At 39.7% G+C, this 20199-nt stretch overlaps 3 protein-coding genes and 1 long non-coding RNA gene across 5 annotated transcripts; 1 reads left to right on the top strand and 3 right to left on the bottom strand.

The window, feature by feature from the left end:
- The first annotated feature begins 1402 nt into the window (after positions 1 to 1402).
- Positions 1403 to 5946, top strand: LOC122767038 (N-acyl-aromatic-L-amino acid amidohydrolase (carboxylate-forming) B-like). 2 transcript variants are annotated; one of them, XM_044022376.1, is made up of 8 exons: positions 1403 to 1819; positions 1948 to 2049; positions 2147 to 2389; positions 2472 to 2667; positions 2807 to 2900; positions 2990 to 3097; positions 3321 to 3433; positions 5640 to 5946. In XM_044022376.1, the coding sequence occupies exons 2-8, from the start codon at positions 2045 to 2047 to the stop codon at positions 5880 to 5882; spliced, it is 1002 nt and encodes a 333-aa protein (XP_043878311.1). In that variant the 5' UTR covers positions 1403 to 1819; positions 1948 to 2044; the 3' UTR covers positions 5883 to 5946. The 2 variants fall into 2 exon arrangements, with proteins under 2 accessions (XP_043878311.1, XP_043878312.1); XM_044022377.1 differs by having other exon boundaries at positions 1403 to 1842.
- A 6-nt stretch (positions 5947 to 5952) lies between these two features.
- Positions 5953 to 10909, bottom strand: LOC122767039 (claudin domain-containing protein 1-like). Its single transcript, XM_044022378.1, has 4 exons — positions 9848 to 10909; positions 8780 to 8887; positions 8437 to 8574; positions 5953 to 7770 (listed from the first exon to the last, which is right to left on the bottom strand). Exons 1-4 carry the CDS (start codon positions 10137 to 10139, stop codon positions 7550 to 7552), a joined length of 759 nt encoding a protein of 252 aa, XP_043878313.1. The 5' UTR covers positions 10140 to 10909; the 3' UTR covers positions 5953 to 7549.
- Positions 10910 to 11410: 501 nt separating this feature from the next.
- On the bottom strand, positions 11411 to 13623 carry LOC122767037 (uncharacterized protein DDB_G0290587-like). The gene is made up of 4 exons (XM_044022375.1): positions 12935 to 13623; positions 12701 to 12762; positions 12472 to 12620; positions 11411 to 12390 (listed from the first exon to the last, which is right to left on the bottom strand). The coding sequence occupies exons 1-4, from the start codon at positions 13487 to 13489 to the stop codon at positions 12299 to 12301; spliced, it is 858 nt and encodes a 285-aa protein (XP_043878310.1). The 5' UTR covers positions 13490 to 13623; the 3' UTR covers positions 11411 to 12298.
- Positions 13624 to 15424: 1801 nt separating this feature from the next.
- Positions 15425 to 17150, bottom strand: LOC122766969. The gene is made up of 3 exons (XR_006360145.1): positions 16818 to 17150; positions 16331 to 16386; positions 15425 to 15535 (listed from the first exon to the last, which is right to left on the bottom strand). It is a non-coding gene; the product is annotated as an uncharacterized LOC122766969 (long non-coding RNA).
- Between the last annotated feature and the right edge of the window lie 3049 nt (positions 17151 to 20199).

Raw genomic sequence — 20199 nt, 5'->3', positions numbered from 1 at the left:
GACACAAGCAACCTGCAGTCACCCTCATTTACATCACATCTGAGGAGATGCAATGCTCACATTTATTGCAACTATGACACAACTTTGAAGAAAAACCTAGGAAATGACTACAAAGCTGTGAGGTGGCAAAAATGTTTCAAATTAGTGACGTTTTATCCAATAACAATAGTTCACAGCAGTTCACAGCACTAGCATAGTATTTAGCCATTTCGCAAATAAAATGACAACTAAGTTACATGATGACAGTAAAAAAAAATATATATATATATTTTTTAAGTGTTGAATACTTGCTGTGATATTTTTTGTGACAGTATCGAATGAATGAGCAAAGAAAACAAAATGTAAATGCAGTGGTGAAAGTAAATGTCACATGTATTTGCTGAAGAATTCATACATATATGCAAGTACATTTTGACACCAAAACATGGGATATTATGTGTGTACAATTACTGATTTTGTTTGTAAGTGTACTTAAATATGAAGAATAAAGAAACACAGAATTGAAAAGAATTGCAACTATGATTTTATAAATGTATAGAATTTCATATTATGGTATTGATAACTGTATTTTCATTATTGGAAGGTCTTTTAATTTTTTCTGGGGAAAAAGGGAGTTTCCATATTTGACACAAAGGGACACATGACAATGTTAAGCATTTTGTATTAAAAGAAAAACAATCTGTAATAAACAAATTTTTTGCTGTCAAAATTAGCTTCCTCATATTGTTCCTAATTCAACTTTTTACAATATTGATTGAAGATGAAAGCTTTGTCAAAACCTCCAGACCTCTAAAATGTATATATTATATATGTATATGTATATATACGTGCACACATACATACATATATATATATATATATACATACATATATTATTAACCGAGGTTATTAACCAATATGTCTGTTATCCTTATACTAGGTGTTTGTGCATGTTGCATGCATATCTGCTGAGAACATGTAGCATAAAGATTCAAAGATGTTTTTGAAATAGTTTCAAAACAATGCTGTAGTTTGTACCTCAAAAGCACTTACAAGTTTTATTTCATCATTGTGGTTGTATCTTAATCATTGTAGTGATTTTCCTGTATTTGGTCAGTACTCTTTGAATTGTTTTTAATGTATACTTGATGAAGATGTAAATAGATCTGCTAAACATTACTATTTTTCCTTTTTGCATTTAGCCCAAAGCACCCCTATACAGTGTATCCTCAAATGACTTTTGAAAACACTCAAGTCTCTTTAACACAATATTCGTATGTTTTAAAGAAAAAGAAAAAATGATATCCACAGATTTACAAATATAGATATGGACCTTTAAAATCTAATATCAGTGAGTCTACTGTAAAAATATGAGGGAAACGACATAATTGAAAAAAAAAAAAAAAAAATTGTAACTCAGCCATTTTCACCTTTCCTTCACTGTGTTTAAATCACACCAGCTGTTTCCAAAGATAGAAGCTGTTTGTCTCACTGTAAAAATCACAGGCGCCTCTCCTGCTGTGTCATGCCAGGAGAATCATTTTTTGCCAACTTTCTGAAAGGCATACCGGAACCTACCATCCTATACATGGGGCAGAGAGAGAGTTGAGGGAAGTTGGGGAGGGGCTTATGGTCCAGCTGACCTCACAGCTGTTGGGAGCAGAGGAAGCCACCGATGCACCACATCACACTCGGGGCACACCCTGCTGAAGATACTCCATGCAACGCGGAGTGGACAAGAGGTGGTAAAGTAGAGGGACGGCAAGAGTTTTCATAACGGGCAGCTACAGCCTGTACAGCGAGAGATGGAACTGCTGAATCAGTGAAACTGCATGAGAAGGTGGGAGAAGTGTAATAGCCACGGTGGGTTGGGTAAGATGTACAGTGTGATGCTATGTCACTCTTAATTTCTTGTGAATGTGGAGCTGACAGCCCCCCTTTTCTTTCTCTCTTTTTTTCCCTCCTCAGTTCAAAGACTTAAAACAGACCGTGTTGCGTTAGAGTTCACTCCTTTTGCAGGGTTTAAAGCCACAACGTCCCCTTTACCGTTCAGCAAGCCAGAAAAATGAGGTAAGGCTTCACAATTCAATGTCTCCACTTTGTGTTATAGTTTTATCCACAATGTACACAGTGAATAGTGTAACTAATGTAACTCAACCCTACTCAGCCAGATGGAGGAAGACAAGGTGGCGTGTTTACCAAGGTTGTCCCGCGTCGCTGTGTGTGGCGGTACGCATGGCAACGAGCTGTCTGGGGTGTACTTGGTGAGAGAGCTGCTGAAGGCGAAGAAGAAAGTGATGGAGGAGAAGGAGCCAGTGCTGATGGTGCTGTCAAACCCACGGGCCATGCAGCAGTGCAGCAGATACATAGACACAGACCTGAACCGTTGCTTCACCCAAGCCACCCTCAAGTAAGGAGATGATGAGAGGTGAGGATGCTGTGTGACAGCTGTGGCAGATAATCAGCCAATGTTGTGTCCCTCTGTCTCTCAGTGGTCCCACATCAGACTTGGCCCCCTATGAGATAATCAGGTCCCGACAACTGAATGTGATGTTGGGTCCAAAAGGCAGTCCTGAGGCAGTGGATCTCATTTGTGACCTCCACAACACCACTGCCAACATGGGCCTGTGCTTCATCACATACTCTGACAGTGACTGGATTTGCCTGCACATATTCAGACACCTACAGGCAAGTTAAAACCATTCATTTACACAAAGGTCCAGTCAGCTCCCCTGCTCTTTTTTTTTTTTAGAAACTTCCCAAAGTTGGTTGCATCAAAATAGTCACAATGCTAGAAATCAAAATGTATGTGACTTGTCTTTTCCAGAGGCAGATGCCCGATGTACCAATGAGGTACATCAATTTTGACATCTCGCATAAAGAATCATATTCCCTTGATTCAGTTGGAAAACATGGTTTTGGTAAGATTTAAGTTTCTATTAAAAACTGCTTTGTAGCAGGAGAAAAGTACTTGCAATGTTTTTCACTGAATAAAATCAATTTTCTGCAGCGATGGAGATTGGCCCTCAGCCCCATGGTGTGGTGAGGTCTAACATCTATAGAGTGATGAAAGATGCAGTGCTGCACATGCTCGACTGGGTCCATTTCTTCAACTCGGGTACACTGATACTTTTACTTCATTCTTACTCTGATACCCAACTCTAGAATAGTGCAAGCATTTCAGTTTTTTTCAACCAACCACAAATCCCATATTTTAGGGATTTGTTAAATGTCTTCAAACTATTTGTATTCTGAAATATGTCAGAATTTGCAAATATAAATGTGTATCTTTTGAGCCCTTGTTGGCCTGAGGCCCACTTCAGTTCTGTTTTGATCTTCAGGGACCATTTTTGAAGGAGGATTTGTGGATGTATTCACTGTGGTCCGACACATTGACTACCCAAGAGAAAGGGAGACTCGTAACATCATAGCAGCTATTCATCCTCAACTCCAGGTAAAGTCTGAAACATATTTTTAACGGTGGCATCGAATTTAGCAGATGCGCTTTGTTGAACTCAATTACAAGTGTGAGTCAGTTAGGACACGGACAACAAATACCTACCTAATAATAGAGTGTAAGACAGTTTTAATCACAGGTTGGCACGAGCACAAAGAAGCAATGCCCTATTGTCCATAGAAAAATAATCTGTTTTTGTTAAAGGATGACCTTTGGAGTGAATTGTGTCTCGTAAGTAACCTCAACTGCTCAAACACTAGGATTAGTTATCACAACAGGGTGAGGCCTGCTTCATACTGAAGTGCAATTATAATGTCAACAACATTGTTTGCATACCCTTACAACTCTGCTCTCATTAAAAACTAGGAGAGTACACATTGCATCTAAGGCATCCAGTGTGTTTCTTTACCTAGCAACTACATTAGATGGAGGATTATTCATTCATTCATATACAGAGACAACAAATTAAAGTGAAAAGGTTTTGCACTTACAATGATTGTATTCAATGAAAACACTGAACGTTGTTGCTATTGCTGTATGTTAACAGAACAGTATGAACTGATAATAATATGAATATAATGCAAGAGAGAAGGAGTGATCATTTAGGTCACAGGAGTGGTTACAGGTGGATCTATTAAACTGTATGCCATAATTGCACCCTAGTAAGAGAGATTTGGCAGCGTCGACTGGCATGACAAGCTGTCTTTCTATAAATAACCAGCATCGTGATCTCCGCAATGACGTTTCTGTACGAAACTGTCTCTCAGGTGACAATTGAGATGTTTACTTCCGTACCTTAGCAGCCTTTGGCATAATAACTTGTACATCAAATCCTACTTCATACTTCAAGCAACTTTGGTATAGTTAGCCACAAATTATTACTATAATTTTCTTTTCTTTTATTATTTTATTTGGTCAGTTTTGGATGTAAACCCAACTGGAGTTAATGTTTGGTTCAGTTCAAACTTTTCTTTGGAGTTTTGTTCTGAAGGGTACAATAACTGTATAAAGAAAATGATGTCCTATGAATAAATGAATACTAATATTAATGTCTCACTTTGCACAGTTCCATAATAATACTCTCTGTTCATACTGCCAGAAATGATAAGCAGTGTTCTAGACATACTTGAGTGGCTGATTGTCAACATGGCTTTGTAGTGGACAGGGATGGGCCACCAACGTAATCTTGTATTTGTGAAAATGGTGACTGGAATAGCAGCTTCTTGGTATTTCATCACTTACTGGTTTATTATCTCAGTATCTGAAAACAACAAGGGCCACGTTGAGATAAATATAACTTCAACCATTATCACAACACAATCAAATCTCAGAATAGCTGAGTAGGTAACCTTTGATCTCAAGCTTACAGCATTAAAAAATGTGAAAAAACAACAACCAACTATTTCTAGTTCAGCTATTCCTTGGCCGCAACCCATTACGATGTTGACCCAGAATGGAGAAATAGATCTACCACACACTTTAACTTGTTAGATAAAGAAACAAATGTCAGTGTTTTACAGCAACCCTTTATATTATCTTAGCTTGAAAATCACTTTGCTGGCTCACTGACTTGTAAGAGAGAATGGTGCCTCTTTCATTTCCTCTCTGCACCTGAACACACTGGGAATGTTGTATCTTAATGACAGTCATCAAATTAAACAGCAAAAATCTGGCCCATCAAGTCTGAACGCCAGTTTTCACAGTGGATGTGTGCGTGCAGTGCATGATGGCAGCAGTGCTGCTTTTCACCCAGCTCTGTTGTTAAAACTGGTAACCTGTCTGCATGCTTTACATAATTCGAAAATCATGAAAATGTACTTTTATCTACTCCAAATATTTCTCTGCAGAGTATGAAGCCACACATCCTTCAGTCATACAACTATTTTGTATGACTGTATGGATGAAATGCTACAGTGCTTTTACTTTGAAACAGGAACAGGATGGGTTGTGTTTTGAGTATGGACATTGAAGCTGTGGTGAAAGATCATTTTCACTGTATAGTTTGCTGTGCGATGAAAAGAGGGAAGTTGTGCAATGCAGATGTTCCTCTTTCCTACAAGTATAGTATAGGTAAGTTACTGTTATAGGTGATAGGTGCTTTGCTACTTTCAAAACCATACATACAACAGTGGAGACTGCTTTTCAGGGTAGCAGTAGCTGCCCATTTGTAGCCACTAACCCAAGGATCTGCCTTTCTCCACAGGACAGAGACTTCTGCCTGCTCCACCCAGGTGATGCGCTGTTCCAGACGTTCTCGGGTGAAACACTGAGTTACAACGGCAATGAACCTCTTTATCCTTTCTTTGTCAACGAATGTGCTTATTATGAGAAGGGCATTGCTCTCTACCTGGCGAGAAAGAGGCACGTGATGATTCCTGTGATTCGGGTGCAGACAGAGAAGGAGCAGCAAATTAACAAAGAGGGATTTGAATCAGAGGAAGAGTGAGCAAGGCCTTTTGAAACACAATGATACTGGTGTGACTTTGTGGAATAAATTGTTTTGTTTTTTAGTTGGGTTTTTTTTTTGAAAAAAGAAGCTTTTATTGATAGAACAGTCAATTGTCAACACGTGGAGAATGGACAACAGTCACAGTAGATTGGGAACAAACCCACAGCCAAACTGTTTTTACATTAACACTACTGGGTTCAGAGATAGGGTTTATTGTCTGTAAAGGCTGATTTTATCAAATACAATCTGACAGAGATCTCACATAGATGCATCGTTTCACAGACATTATTCCACAGACCTTGTTGAGTGTTGTTTCGCTTCAGTAATGGGTAATAATGATGTTATTTTTCTTAAAATGTGTTTAATTACGGGGATATTTTCAAGGTCAAAAAATATAAATTCACAACTAGGCATTACAGCAATATCCAGATATGTTCAGAATTGGCATTTAAAGTACATTCATAATGCAGAACAGAGATGGCCCAGTACCCTTACATTGCAGTGACTGTACTTAGTTGAAAATAGCAGTAGCAAAAAAGGAATGACAAAAATCAAAATACAGATATAAATCAAATAAATAACAAACACAACTCATTTATGAGCATGTGAGGTCAACAAAACCAAACACAAACTGGTGAAGAAACACTATCACGGTTGAGTACATGTAACTTTGTTCTATTCTACAAAAGTCAGTCAAAACAATAATATGCATGTGACCTCAAAGGTTTCAACAAATAAATAAATGTCAATTAAGTTCAAAGAAAAAAAAAAAAGAAGGGTGTATTTTACGTCAAGTCCTAACCACAATAATAAAAATGACAATAATGAAAACACAAGGACAGGAATAACCTTTCATTGTAATTGTCACTGATGCTGCAGTGTCCACATTCCTAGACTGGGTCTCAAATCAGCTGGAAAAAAAGGCTGATTATGCAACTTTAAAAATAAATATCTTACATTGTTTGTCCCGTTGCAGTGCTACAGAGACACACTGAGGGTGTGCCCAGTACACCTGTATGTTACTGACGAATGCTTTATATAGAGTAACAAAGGAGGAAATGTCACCACACCCAACTGTCATTCCGAGAAAGGGCAGACTGCACAGACTTGGACATTTCAACTACATGCTTGAGAGACAGTGAAACAGTCATTCATACCACATATAGTAGCCTACTACATATGACTATTTGTGCATTGCAGTGTGTTCTGGCCTTGTAGTCCAGTGATTATTCTGAATTAGAATTGTCTGCAATGAACTTGGTACAAGTTGTATTGAGTCTTATTATGACCTATTGTAACAATGGGCATATATTAAAAAGAATAAAATAAAATCAAAAAATAACAGTGGCAGTTTTGTTTTTTATTCTCTCTAGTTACAGTTAAGCAAACCTACTATACATATCTTGTTGGTTTAAAGGTCCAGTGTGTAACAATGAGGAGGGTTTATTGGCAGAAATTGAATGTACTACCGCTGAATGTATGTTTGTATAAGTGCATAACTGCTTTAATTTCTCCAAATGGACGTGTGCGTTTTGAAGTGGAAGCTATAAGTTCTTACACATTGGACCGTTGTTTGAATGCAGCACTTATATCTATCCAACCCACATCCTGTTCCTCTGAGATCATTATAAAATGCATCTTGGTGGTGTGTAAATGAGATCCGTCTATGCCACCCGGTATGCAGTCATTTGGTAGTAATTCTGATTGTGGCTGCGAGCCACCCACACAAGCAGTGCTGCAGCCATCATGTGGAGTGGTGAGGAAATCAGGGCCAAGTAGAGGGACCAGCCCAGAGAGCCATCAACCTTATCAGGGAGCATGGACACCTTGTGAAGTAGGTCCATCCCTGCCAGGTAGCAGCACACTGTGGCTAGGGTGCACAGACCTGCATTGCATGAGATAAGGAGGATATGAAGACTTAAGCTGTGAAAACACTTTCTACCTGGTCAGACATTTTAATTTGTCATTGTAGCAAATCACAGTTGCAATGAATTAGAACATTATGTCATAGTCCCAACTCTCTCTGTCATCCTCATCATCCTCGTCTTGTGTTTGGAGTTTGTTTGGACTCTGGTTCACTTATAAATTGTATTTCCCTGTTCTTTATCCCGCTTGGTTTGGTTTATTATGTGTTATTATATATATTATATTGTTCAAATAAAAAGTTTACACACAGCGTGCATGCTTTCTGTGCATGCTCAAGCAGAGTTACAGCATCATATAAAGGCCTGGCATATGTACTGCAGTGTTTAGAGTTGTTTTGACAGGTTTCTTGTGGATGAAGACATTTCTTGAAACAATGCTATTTTTACATTAAACCTTTTACTTGGAGACAATCTCATACTAATTTGGTATTAGGATTTTGCAGAGCATGATGACAAACTGACCATTTGAATCAGGTTTGTTGGGGCAGGGGAACATAGAAAATAGAAAAAATGCAGGGCAGTGCTCCCCAAAGACCAGGCTTGAGAAAAACTGTAATTGCTATTCACCACTGTCCACAGTTTCACAACATAAGGATCACAATAAACATTAACGCTAGCAGTCTCACCAGCCAGCAAGTGAAGCACTCCTATGCCAAGGGTTGGGGTGAGGCTTCGGCAGAGGCAGGCACAGAACCCAGTCAGGCCTGCCAACAACACCAGGCCCAGGGAAACCAGTGGCAGGAGGAACTGGCACCTCCACAGGTCTGAACACACACACAAGGCAGTATGAGTTAAAATGCACTCAGGTAAGCTGAGGTCTTCATTTTCCAACTTTCTGTTGCATGACAGATGTTAGAGCCCCAACTGCAATTACACACATGTTGCAACATCTAGTGCAAGATTGCAGAACACAGCTTCATGCAACTCATACAAATTTAATGTAGGCAAACCTGTTGTGATTGAACTTACAGGTGCGCAGCATGTTCTCTCCACTGTTGTGGTTTCCTGGCTCTCTGTACTTGGGTGTGAACTGCTGAGGTAGGGTGAAGCTTCGACAATCAAGCACCATTTTGACATCTGAAAGAGGCAGTTTAGTTCAAGAACCTATGTCTGAGCATGTATTAGACACTTTAATAAAGCTGCATGTTACACTACATTGATAAACTGCAGTCTTTACATACACACAAATGGTTTTGAATTGGAAGTGCAAACTATTAAGCGATCTGAAACAGAATGAGAGCAATACAAGGTCCAAAAGGCGTGTAACATTTAGAAGGGTTGAATGGCAGAAATAAAACCCAAAGTACAGCAATAAGAATAAGAATAATGTTTATAGTAGCCTTTGCATAAGCCTTTTATATGTGCTTTGTGGAGGCTGCAATCAACCTGTGAGGATATGTGTCTTGTATTTTGAAAGGGAAGCTTACAGTGCAAATGAAGAATGGCTCCAACCACAAATAAATGTACGTGTATAACAAAGAACAAGGGGCTCTCCAAACAATTGCCCAGTGTGATTATTTCTTTAAATTAATTTTTGAAAATGTTGTTAAAAAATTGAATCGAAACCTAGCTTTGCGGTGTCTGGTTTGTCTTTCTGTTGATGTGACTCAGATCAGATTTGTTTCAGGGTTGTGCAGATTGTCATTTCACATTTTCAAAACAAAATCATTTGTGTCCCTTCAGTATGTGGACCTATCTGATACATGGGATTTGAGATCAGCAAAGCCAAACAACAAAATGTAGTAGGCTACTTCATGATTCAATTGAATGACCAATTCAAATGCGAAAGACACTAAATTGTAACTATATTTAATGCAAAATGGCAGGAAAGCATAAACAGGGAGGCAAGTGAAAACAGATGGCTGAGATATGCCCCCCCTCCCCCGCAAAAACAAATGCTTCAGATAATCAATGTGAAGTAGCCGCTGATGTGACAATGAGCAACACCTGGACTCAACAGACAAGGTGGAGCTTATATAGACGGTAGCTCTGTGGCTTGACGACATTCAGCAGGTGAGGTCTGTCACATCAGCCTACCTGGCTCCTTGTACCACACAGCGTTGGCGGAAACGAGCACACATCTCCACCAGAGGCCCACAGTCCCGTTAAGGCGGAACAAGGTGTCGCTGTAAGTTTTTTCATCAAATTCCCCGTCCATGAACTCCTCATAGAGAGAGCGCAGCTCGGAGACGTTGGCCTCTCCGCGCACGGTGGGGCTACTGTACTGGTACCAGTGCTGCGTCCCAATCGCCACAGACAGATACACAGTGGCCAGTATGCTCAGCACACAGGCAATGACCAGAGCTGTGGCGTAGCGATTGTCAACCATTGTTCACTAAGTCAGACACGTCAAAGGAGATTAAAGTTAACGCCAGTGGTCGAGTGTACGCGCATCAGTGTGATAAATCCGCGATGTTTCCTGTTAACCACGCCTCACCACGGTCACCAAAGCATCAGAAACAGATACGGTTAGCAGCCGAGCACAGCCTGAGCATTATATTATATCATGTACTCGTCTCCAGTAACAGTCAGCATCAGCGACGCGGCTTGGATGCGCCATCTGTTCCCTTGTCCCACTTCCACAAATGGTGGGTAACGGCAGATATCGCGCAGCAACAGACCTCCGTAATGATTTAACAACAACCCCCGCTCCACAAGGGATTTAAATGAGTTCAGTCGCTGAGCAAACGTTATACGTCCGGGAAGGCACCAGAGTGCATTTGGTCTGCTCAGGATGGCAGAAAGATACCGGGTGCATCAAGTCCGATTGTAAATACACTAATCCATGTGTTTTCCTCTTCCGGTTTCCCAATGTCAGCAGTGTCGAAGTATTTTGGACAAGATCAGCATTAAGTGTTAAAGCCACTTTATTAGGCACACTGGACCAGAGCTATTGACCAGTGCGTGTTCTTCTGTTGCAAATGCTGATCTTTATAAATCGGCGCACAATGGCTGACTGTGCTCAATCCAAAAGTCAGAGCTTAATAACAACCATATATGACATATGGTGGATTCTGTCTGCATTTACATAGATTTTAGGATGTAAAAAATTGTTTTGGTGACTTACTTGTTTCAAATTTCTGAGCTCAAAAGGGTGTAAAATTAGCAGATCAGTCAAACATGAATTGCCCTGACCAATTTATCGGTAGTAGTTGGAGTGTGATTGGCTGATCAGACATCTGTGTTAACAAGCATTTTTGATGTAATAATAAAGTGGCTGTTGAGTATAAACCAGTAAATGGTGGTCTTTGTACTGATTCGTTGATTGAAAAATGCACTTATTGCTTTGCAAAGATTTGGCATAATCCAAGAGGTACCAAAGCAAGTGAGAAACTGCCCAGTAAAAACAAAACAAATGATCTTAACAGGGAGAGAGAAGAGGAACACCAAATAGAGTAAAAGACAATAAATCCAAAAGTGATAAATCGCAAGATGACAAAAAGTAACTTGTATACTGGAAGTTCAAACTTAGGAGCTGGGCTGTATAGCCACATTTCAGTAATACTGTGGTCCATGATCTCCTGCCACCCTGACCAGACAAGACAAGAGAACATTTATTTTGATTTTTAGATTTTAATGTATTAAAGTCATTATACATAACAAATAAAAGTAGCGTTTCCCAGCACAAGCTTATTTTAAATGTGTTCAAGCCCACCGTGAAAACCCACAATAGCCACATAATCTTTTCTAACAACAAAGCATCACAAAAGACACTATTTGATTTTTAACTGCAAGGTTTTTCTAATCTGATCACTGTAACTGTTCTGACATGAACAGTAAAAACTGCAGAACATCTCACAGAATGCAGCTTTTGCATGATACATTTTTAAAAATTAAAAATAATTACAAACATTACATATATCATGTACATCTTGACCTCTGACAGATCTCTATGGGGTTGGACTATAAAGCTACTTATGCCCATTATGACATTATATACAGTACATATTTATTTAAGGCAGCTTTCCCCTTTTACAGTATACTGTCTGTGCAGCTTGAACATTATCATTAATCTCACATCCATTTGAGTAGGAATAAACTAGCACTTTACGTCTATGCATTGAAAAATATATTATACAAAATTGTACAAGAAGGTATTTAAATTTGTGCTCAATACATAAAGATTAATTGAGCAGCAGTAAAAATATTTGTAGAAATCCCAGTCTTTCAATGGCAGTATCAGATTCATGTTATTTGTTAATGATTTGGTTCACCAAGAGCTCAAAGTCCATTCAAGTGTCTGATCAGTGCACTTTTTTTTTTTTTGATTTGACACTGAGGCATCACAGACAAAATGCTGACAATGTCAGATCATAGATACCACACACTGTCTGTTAAAGGAAGTTAGAAAAGTGATAGATAAGCAGTGCGAAGGGAATAAATAAAGGAGACAGTAATGCAGAAAAAAGAGGAGAAACATTAGTTTTGGATTTTTACTGGCACAAAATACAGCAACTAAGACTGTTCTAAAGGGAGCTGGCACAAATCCTATTGCTGGCTTGACAGTAGCCTTGACAACAGCACCAGGGAAAATGCAGTGATGAGGCTGATGTTTTGGTTTATTCCACTTGAAGTTATAGCTGAGAAGAAAAATCAAACCATTAGTAAACAAATAATTATCAGACACTGGACCTTTCTAATGAAGTAGCAAAATTTCTTACGTATGCCATCAATGGTTATGGAGCTGATTTCAATGTCAAAGCCAGTGACGTTTGGAGCTGCACTTATCAAAGTCTTTGCAAGTTGAGTGTTGTTAGGAACAGATGAGCTTAAGAACTGAAGATTTAGAATGTTGAAGACTGATCCTTCTCTGCAAAAGTAGTTTGAATTATTATGTGAAATATCAGACTTTGGCCACTTTTCTTAAAGTGTAACGTACTGACAACATACCTGAATCCTAGCACGTTCAGTTTAACGAAAGAGGGGAAACCTCGTTTGAACACAGGTGTAAGCTGCCAGAACAAACAAACAAAAAAACATAAAAAGCACTGCATTTAAACACTGTTTAATATTTATTTTTGCAAAATGTAGTTTTTTCTGAAAGGTGGCGTACTCTCTGATAAACGAATACATAAATAATACAATAAGGCATACCCATGCGTTTTCTTTTATGATAAGACTTACCTGTGTTGTTATTCTAGAAGAACGACTTTTATATGCAGGAGATGATTGATCCAACAAGTCAGATGAAAATGTAGCATTTAGTGATCTGAAAGTCAAATTCTTATTTGTGATCGCTTCAGTTACAGGCGCAGGGTTGATTACTGTAGTTGCTCCAATTGTATTTGTTTCTGTTGCTGTCACAGCATTTGTAGTTGTTACAGTTGCAGCAGTTGGTGCGGCTGTGGTGGTGGGCATAGCTGTTGTTGCAGTGTTTGTCACTGTTGGACCTGCAGTAGCAGTTGTAATTGTGGCGGTGTTTGGAGTTGCCGCCATGGTTGTGGTTGTCAAGCCTGCTGTAGTAGTTGCAGTTGCCACAGTGTTTGTTGTTGGGGCTGCACTTGTAGTTGTAGTCACCGCCATGGTTGTTGGGGCTGCTGTAGTAATTGCTGCAGTGGTGGTGGTTGTTCGAGCTGCTGTAGTAGTTGCAGTTGCTGCAGTGGTTGTTGTTTGGGCTGTGGTTGTAGTTGTAGTCGCCGTCATTGTTGGGGCTGCGGTTGTAGTTGTAGTCGCCATCATGGTTGTTGTTGCTGCAGTGGTAGTGGTTGTCGAGGATGCTGCAGTGGGTTGTCATTGTTGGGGCTGCGGTTGTAGTTGTTGTCGCCATCGTGGTTGTTGTTGCTGCAGTGGTAGTGGTTGTTTGGGCTGCTGTAGTGGTTCGCAGTGGTTGTTGTTGTTGTAGGCGCAGTGGTGTTGTTGGGGCTGCGTAGTTGCTGCAGTGGTGTTGTTGGGGCTGCAGTTGTGCGCAGTGGTCAGGGGCTGCAGTTGTAGTCACTGCATTGGTCGTGTTGTTGGGGCTGCAGTTGTAGTCAGTTGTAGTCACTGCAGTGGTGTTGGGCTGCAGTTGTAGCCACAGTGGGTGTTGTTGTTGGGGCTGCGGTTGTAGTTGCTGCTGTGGTCATCATTGGGGCTGCAGTTGTAGTTGTAATCACTGCAGTGGTCATCGTTGTAGTTGTAGTTTCGCGGTGGTGGTTGTCGGGCTGCAGTTGTAGTTGCGCGTGGTGGTTGTCAGGGCTGTAGTTGTAGTTGCTGCAGGGTTGGTGGTTGTTGGGGCTGCTGTAGTAGTTGTAGTTGCTGCAGTGGTCGTTGTCGGGCTGCAGTTGTGCCAAGTGGTTGTTGTTGGGGCTGTAGTTGTAGTGCTGCAGTGGTTGTGGTGGTTGTCGGGCTGCTGTAGTGCAGTGGTTGTTGTTTTGTTGCAGTGGTTGTCGGGGCTGCTGTAGTAGTTGCTGCTGTAGTTGTAGTTGCTGCAGTTGGGGCTGTAGTTGTAGTTGCTGCCGTGGTGGTGGTTCGGAGCTGCTGTAGTAGTTGTAGTTGCTGCAGTGGTGGTTGTTGGGGCTGCAGTTAGTTGGTTGTTGGGGCTGCAGTAGTTGCTGCAGTGGTTGGCTGTTGGGGCTGCAGTTGTAGTTGTAGCTGCAGTGGTTGTGGTTGTCGGGGCTGCTGTAGTAGTTGTAGTTGCTGCAGTGGTTGTTGGGGCTGCAGGTGTGGTTGTCGCAGTGGTAGTGGTTGTCGGGCTGCTGTAGTAGTTGCTGCGCAGTGGTTGTAGTTGTAGTTGCTGCCGTGGTGGTGGTTGTTGGGGGCTGCTGTAGTTGTAGTTGCTGCAGTGGTCGGTTGTTGGGGCTGCAGTTGTAGTTGTTGCAGTGGTGGTTGTTGGGGCTGCAGTAGTTGTTGCAGTGGTGGTTGTTGGGGCTGCTGTAGTAGTTGTAGTTGCTGCAGTGGTGTTGTTGCTGCTGCAGTTGTAGTTGTAGTTGCTGCAGTGGTTGGTTATCGGGCTGCTGTAGTAGTTGTAGTTGCTGCAGTGGTTGTTGTTGGGGCTGGTTGTAGTTGCAGTGGTAGGTTGTTGGGGCTGTAGTTGTGAAGTTGCTGCAGTGGTAGTGGTTGCCGGGCTGCTGTAGTAGTTGCTGCTGTAGTTGTAGTTGCTGCAGTGGTTGTGGTTGTTGGGGCTGCTGTAGTAGTTGTGGTTGTTGTTGGGGCTGCAGTTGTAGTTGTCGCAGTGGTAGTGGTTGGGGTTGCTGTGTTGCTGCTGTAGTTGTAGTTGCTGCAGTGGTTGCTGTAGTTGCAGTGGTTGTGGTTGTTGGGGCTGCTGTAGTAGTTGTAGTTGCTGCAGTGGTGGTTGTCTGCAGTTGGGGCTGCAGTTGTAGTTGTTGCAGTGGCGAGGTTGTTGGGGCTGCTGTAGCTGCAGTGGGTTGTCGGGGCTGTAGTAGTTGTAGTTGCTGCAGTGGTCGTTGTTGGGGCTGCAGTTGTAGTTGTAGTTGCTGCAGTGGTTGTTGTTGGGGCTGCAGTTGTAGTTGTTGCAGTGGTCGGTTGTTGGGGCTGCTGCAGTTGCAGTGGTAGTGGTTGTCGGGCTGCTGTTGTAGTTGCTGCAGTGGTCGTTGTTGGGGCTGTAGTTGTAGTTGCAGTGGTTGTTGTTGGTGCCAGTTGTAGTTGCTGCCGCGGTGGTGGTTGTCGGGGCTGCAGTTGTAGTTGCTGCAGTGGTCGTGGTTGTCGGGGCTGCAGTGGTTGTCGTTATTGTTGTTGGGGCTGTGGTTGTAATTGCTGTAGTAGTTGTGGTCGTAGTTGTATATACCACTGTGATTTTCGACAGATCATTTTTAATTACTTGTATGTAAACTTAAACCACAAAATTTCACATTACTACAAACCTTTTTAAACCAGGTTTATTAAAAGCAACACAATGTAGCATTATGACCTTAAAATAATGTCTCCAAGATCATTCTGATAGTACACCAACTTACAACAGGGTGCTCCACAATGTGCGACTTGAGTAGCTTACCAGTGTGAAAAGTGAGGAAACTGAGCAAAAAGCCAGAGTGTGTACTGTTTCTTATCTCAAGGACTTTCTCCGGCCGTTTTTACCCTTGTAAAAAGAAAGCTGGTGAGCCTGATGAATCCTGGCATTGTCATCTTGGAATATGCCCATGTCATCAGGGAAGGAAAAAAATGCATTGATGGAATAATCTGGTCATTAAATATATTCAGGTAGTCAGCTGACCTCATTCTTTGGGCACATAATGTTGCTGAACCTAGACATGACCAGCAGCAACCCCTTACCTATTTGCTTAGTTAAATCCAGGTGGTGACTTTTTTTTTTAGCCAGGCATATTTTGTGACAGTTGTAATACAGACAATACCATTTCCCAACTGTAGGGGGTCTTCAACAGCAAATCCTACATTGTGTTACTTTAATTGCAACCCAAATAAAAAATTCAGTACCAATTTATGATATACACAAAATACTATATTTGTAAGTCATACTTTTTTCGGAAGGAAATATTGGATGATCTTGAGCAAAGTTTTATTACTCCACATATTTTGTTTTTTGTTAATTTCTAACTATTCAACTGGATATATCACTTAACCTACCTGTCAAAATAAGGAAAACCAACAGGAGCAGTTTGACACCCATCCTTTAAATGTGTCTAAAATAAAAAGAGAAGTGAAACGCATTAAGATTTTGTTATGTTTGTACAAGTTACCAGAAACATTTCTTTTTTCAAAAATCCTTTCAATGTGTATTTAGTACACAAATGATGTGATTCTTTTTCAACATAAAATTAGCATATGTATCTCAAAATACGTTCATTGTTTTTATTATTTTGATTACACTACAGCAAAAACTACTGAACTGAGATTAAAACAGCATTCAGCATTCCGGCCCTGACTACTATTTTCAAGTGGGAACAAGCCTGAAATGTCCTAAAGGAAATAATTTGAAACTTTTAAATTACAGTGATTCTACAAGCTGATTCAAAGGCAAATTGCTACAACAACCTTTACCAAACAAAGACACACAGATTAAAAATGTATGTATAAAAAAAACCCGGACGTAAATACATTTAGATATACTCACCCAAAATGAACCAATACCAGTTGAAAAGATAATCTTCTCCCGTTGTTCTGGTGTAAACTTTTTTAATATTGTTTTTAAATTCACTTCAGTAACACTGAAAAATGATCATGCCCTGTAACATCCCATATCTGCTCAGGCTTTTATATCCTAGAACCGAATAAAGAATAATGACGTGCCTCTTCAGAAATGCTGTAGCACCTGATATAGAAAGCCGCGTTTTGGCTTGCTGTCTTCTTTTACAGCCAGTTTCTTGGCAAGGGGAAGTCATAGGTATGGTGTGGCGGTACGTTACAACAAGCGATAATTCTAGTAATTGTAGCTAACTCAGTGAATTATAGTCAGTAATTATTCTGAAAATATGCCTTTTTGACAACTTTTAAGCTTATCGCTTTTTTTTTGCCTCCTGCTTATCCAGTATTCACTTCACACAACTGCACACACAGATGCATTTATATTTTCTCCAACTGAAAGTTTAAAAATTTGCAGCACATTTGAATGGAAACCTTATTTGTTTGCCGATTTGCATTTTCTAGTTTTTTCTACCTTTTCACAGGCTCTTTCACATTCTCCTCAAAAAGAAAATCAAGCACTCAAAATCTATTTAAATACGACTCTTTCCTGTAATTTACATGTGAGCCCAGCCACTCCCCTACCTGCCTGTGTACATGCTGTGCAGCTCCACCCCAAGGGCACACAATGCTTTTGTGTGTTTTATAATTACTTTAGGCTTACTTAACATCCGACTTCACTGAAGAAGAGAAATTTAACAATAAAATCAACATGTACAAGTTCAAACTCAGGAGCAAGACAATATAGTCAGGTTTTTGCTCTCCCAGTCCAATCAATCCAAATTCTAAAATGTCCAAAAACTATATTTTCAAGCAAAGTATTTTTTTTTCCCAAAATGTGTACAAATTGAAATCAGTGTTTACACATTATATTTTATAAAGAGCATTTCCCAAGACAACATTTGCTGTATTACTAAAACACTGTACAAATTCTTAATAATTCCAAGTATTTTGGAAAGTATTAGAATTGCTATGGTGGTTTGCCTGCCACAACAGCTTTATGTCTGCCCTAGATTGAATTGGCTGAAGGATTCTGCTGTATAGCAGACCATTTAATGTCACTTTCATGATTCCTTTTTTATGATATACTTTCTCTTTACCAAACCAAATGTCAAAACATCACACAAGAGACTCAGTTTTCACTTCAAGTTGTTGTATTCTGATCATTGTACATTTTCTGACAGAAACTGTAAAAACCACAAGAAGTCTCACAGAATACAGCAATGTATAAATAATTAAAATTACACATAATTAATTCATACATATATAAAACAACATTTAGATGCCTTTTCCCTTTAAAACAATATGCTGACTCTGCAGCTGATAGTGAAGTAAAACCTCGCCATATATTTTTCATGTCTTTGAATATTATGAAAACTGTCCTTAAAGTAAGAACAGTTTTCATTTTAATATTCAGTAAATACATTTGTGTACATTTTCCAACATCCCAGTGTTTTAAATATCATTGCGTATATTATTTACTCACAGTGTTATTGCAGTAATGATTTGGTGCAACAAAACCTTCAAGTTGGCTTTGTAATTCTGCCCATGATCATTGACATTTCCACACATAGTCACAAGGCGTTTTAACCATAAAACGGGCACTACTTTTGGATTCCTTTTCATTCCAACAATGGCAGTCATATACTCATAGCAAGTTAAAAGGGAATCAGCATAAATGCTATTGCTGATTTGACAGTAGCATTGATAAAAGCACCAGGAAGCATGCAGTGATGAGGCTGATGTTTTGGGTTACTCCACTTGAAGCTATAAATAAGAAGACATACAAAAACATTAGTTAACAAAAATGTTTAGACTTTGTAGTTTTATAAGTAAGGGGCGACATTTCTTACGTATGCCATCAATGATGATGGAGCTGGTTTCAATGTCAAAACCAGTGACGTTTGGAGCTGCATTTATCAAAACACTTGCAATCTGAGAGTTGTTCGGAGCAGATGAGCTTAAGAACTGAAGACGTAGAAAGTTGACGACTGACCCATTTCTGCAGAAGTAGATAGAAATATTGTGTGAAAAATTTGACTTTAAACTATTTTTTCTTTGTTGAAAGTTGAACATACTATCAACTTACGCGAATGCCAGTACTTCCAAGCCCGTAAAAGACCTAAATTCCTTGAAGACGGGTACAAGCTGCCAAAACAGAAAACACATAGCATTTCAACAATTTTACTTATTTTGCCAAATGTTGTTTTAGTTCAAATGTAGGTTCCTCTCTGATTAATAAATGCATAAATTATACAAAAAGACTTTAATGGTGATTTACCTGTTCAGTTATTGTAGATTCACGTTGTTTAAATGCAGAAGATGTTGAATCCAACAAGTCAGTTGTAAATGTGTCCTGAATAGATCTGAATACTAGTTGCTTAGTTATTGTAGCTGCAGCAGTTGTTGTAGTAGTAGTAGTTGTAATTGCAGGTGTTACTGCTGTCGGTGCAAGGGTTGTCGCAGGTGGAGCATTTGTGGTTGTAGGAACTGGACCCGCTGTAACACATAAAAAATAAATAACGTAGCGAAGCGTTCAAATTGTATTCTTCATTTAGCCAAAACCCGACAAATACTGTTTTTCAGATGGTTGCTACTTTGTGTTGGATGTAAATTAGGTACCACTGTAATATGTTGACTAACCTGTTATTGAAACTGAGTTTGGCTCTATTAACGTGCTCAATGTAGAATTGGTATTGTTGGCAGCATCTACAAAAGTCTGAGTAATGGCAGAGTTTTCTGGAAGCTCTGAAGTAGAGACATTTGAGCTGAATAAAATCCCCATTTCTGCCCGAACTCCAGTTTCTCGAACAGTAATAGGTCTGTGTCACAAAAAGAAATGAGACATTCATCAAACAATTTTAACAGATGATTGTAACTTAATCCAAACATGTAATAAACCCACGACACTATTAACAATGCCAGTGAGCATTTGTGTAACAAAAGCAACATTTGTGAAAAACTGAAGAATATTTTTACCTTAAACTTTTCACCTTGCATTCCTGAAACAGTGAACCAAATCTTTCTCTGTATACATCATTACACTGTAAAAAAAGAAAGTGCAACAATACATTTAAAAATCATTTCCAGATTATTACTTCTCCTTCTCCAAAGGTGCCAAACTATGTACTTAATATGACGTTTTACTTACTGGCCCTATAAGCTTTTGTTCAAGTTCTTGGAATTCAGCGCTACTTGTGTCGTTGTAAGCATCTGTATATGGCACGTCTTTGAGGTCTGCTGAAATAACATATTCAGGGGCTGCGGTTATTGCCTCACTAGTAAGGGCTGAAGTTGGGGCTGTTGTCCCAGCA

The sequence above is a fragment of the Solea senegalensis genome, linkage group LG3 (assembly GCF_019176455.1).
Source record: "Solea senegalensis isolate Sse05_10M linkage group LG3, IFAPA_SoseM_1, whole genome shotgun sequence".
NCBI lineage: Eukaryota > Metazoa > Chordata > Actinopteri > Pleuronectiformes > Soleidae > Solea > Solea senegalensis.
Note: the sequence above shows the minus strand (reverse complement) of the source record. Positions and strands in the feature narration are given on the sequence as shown.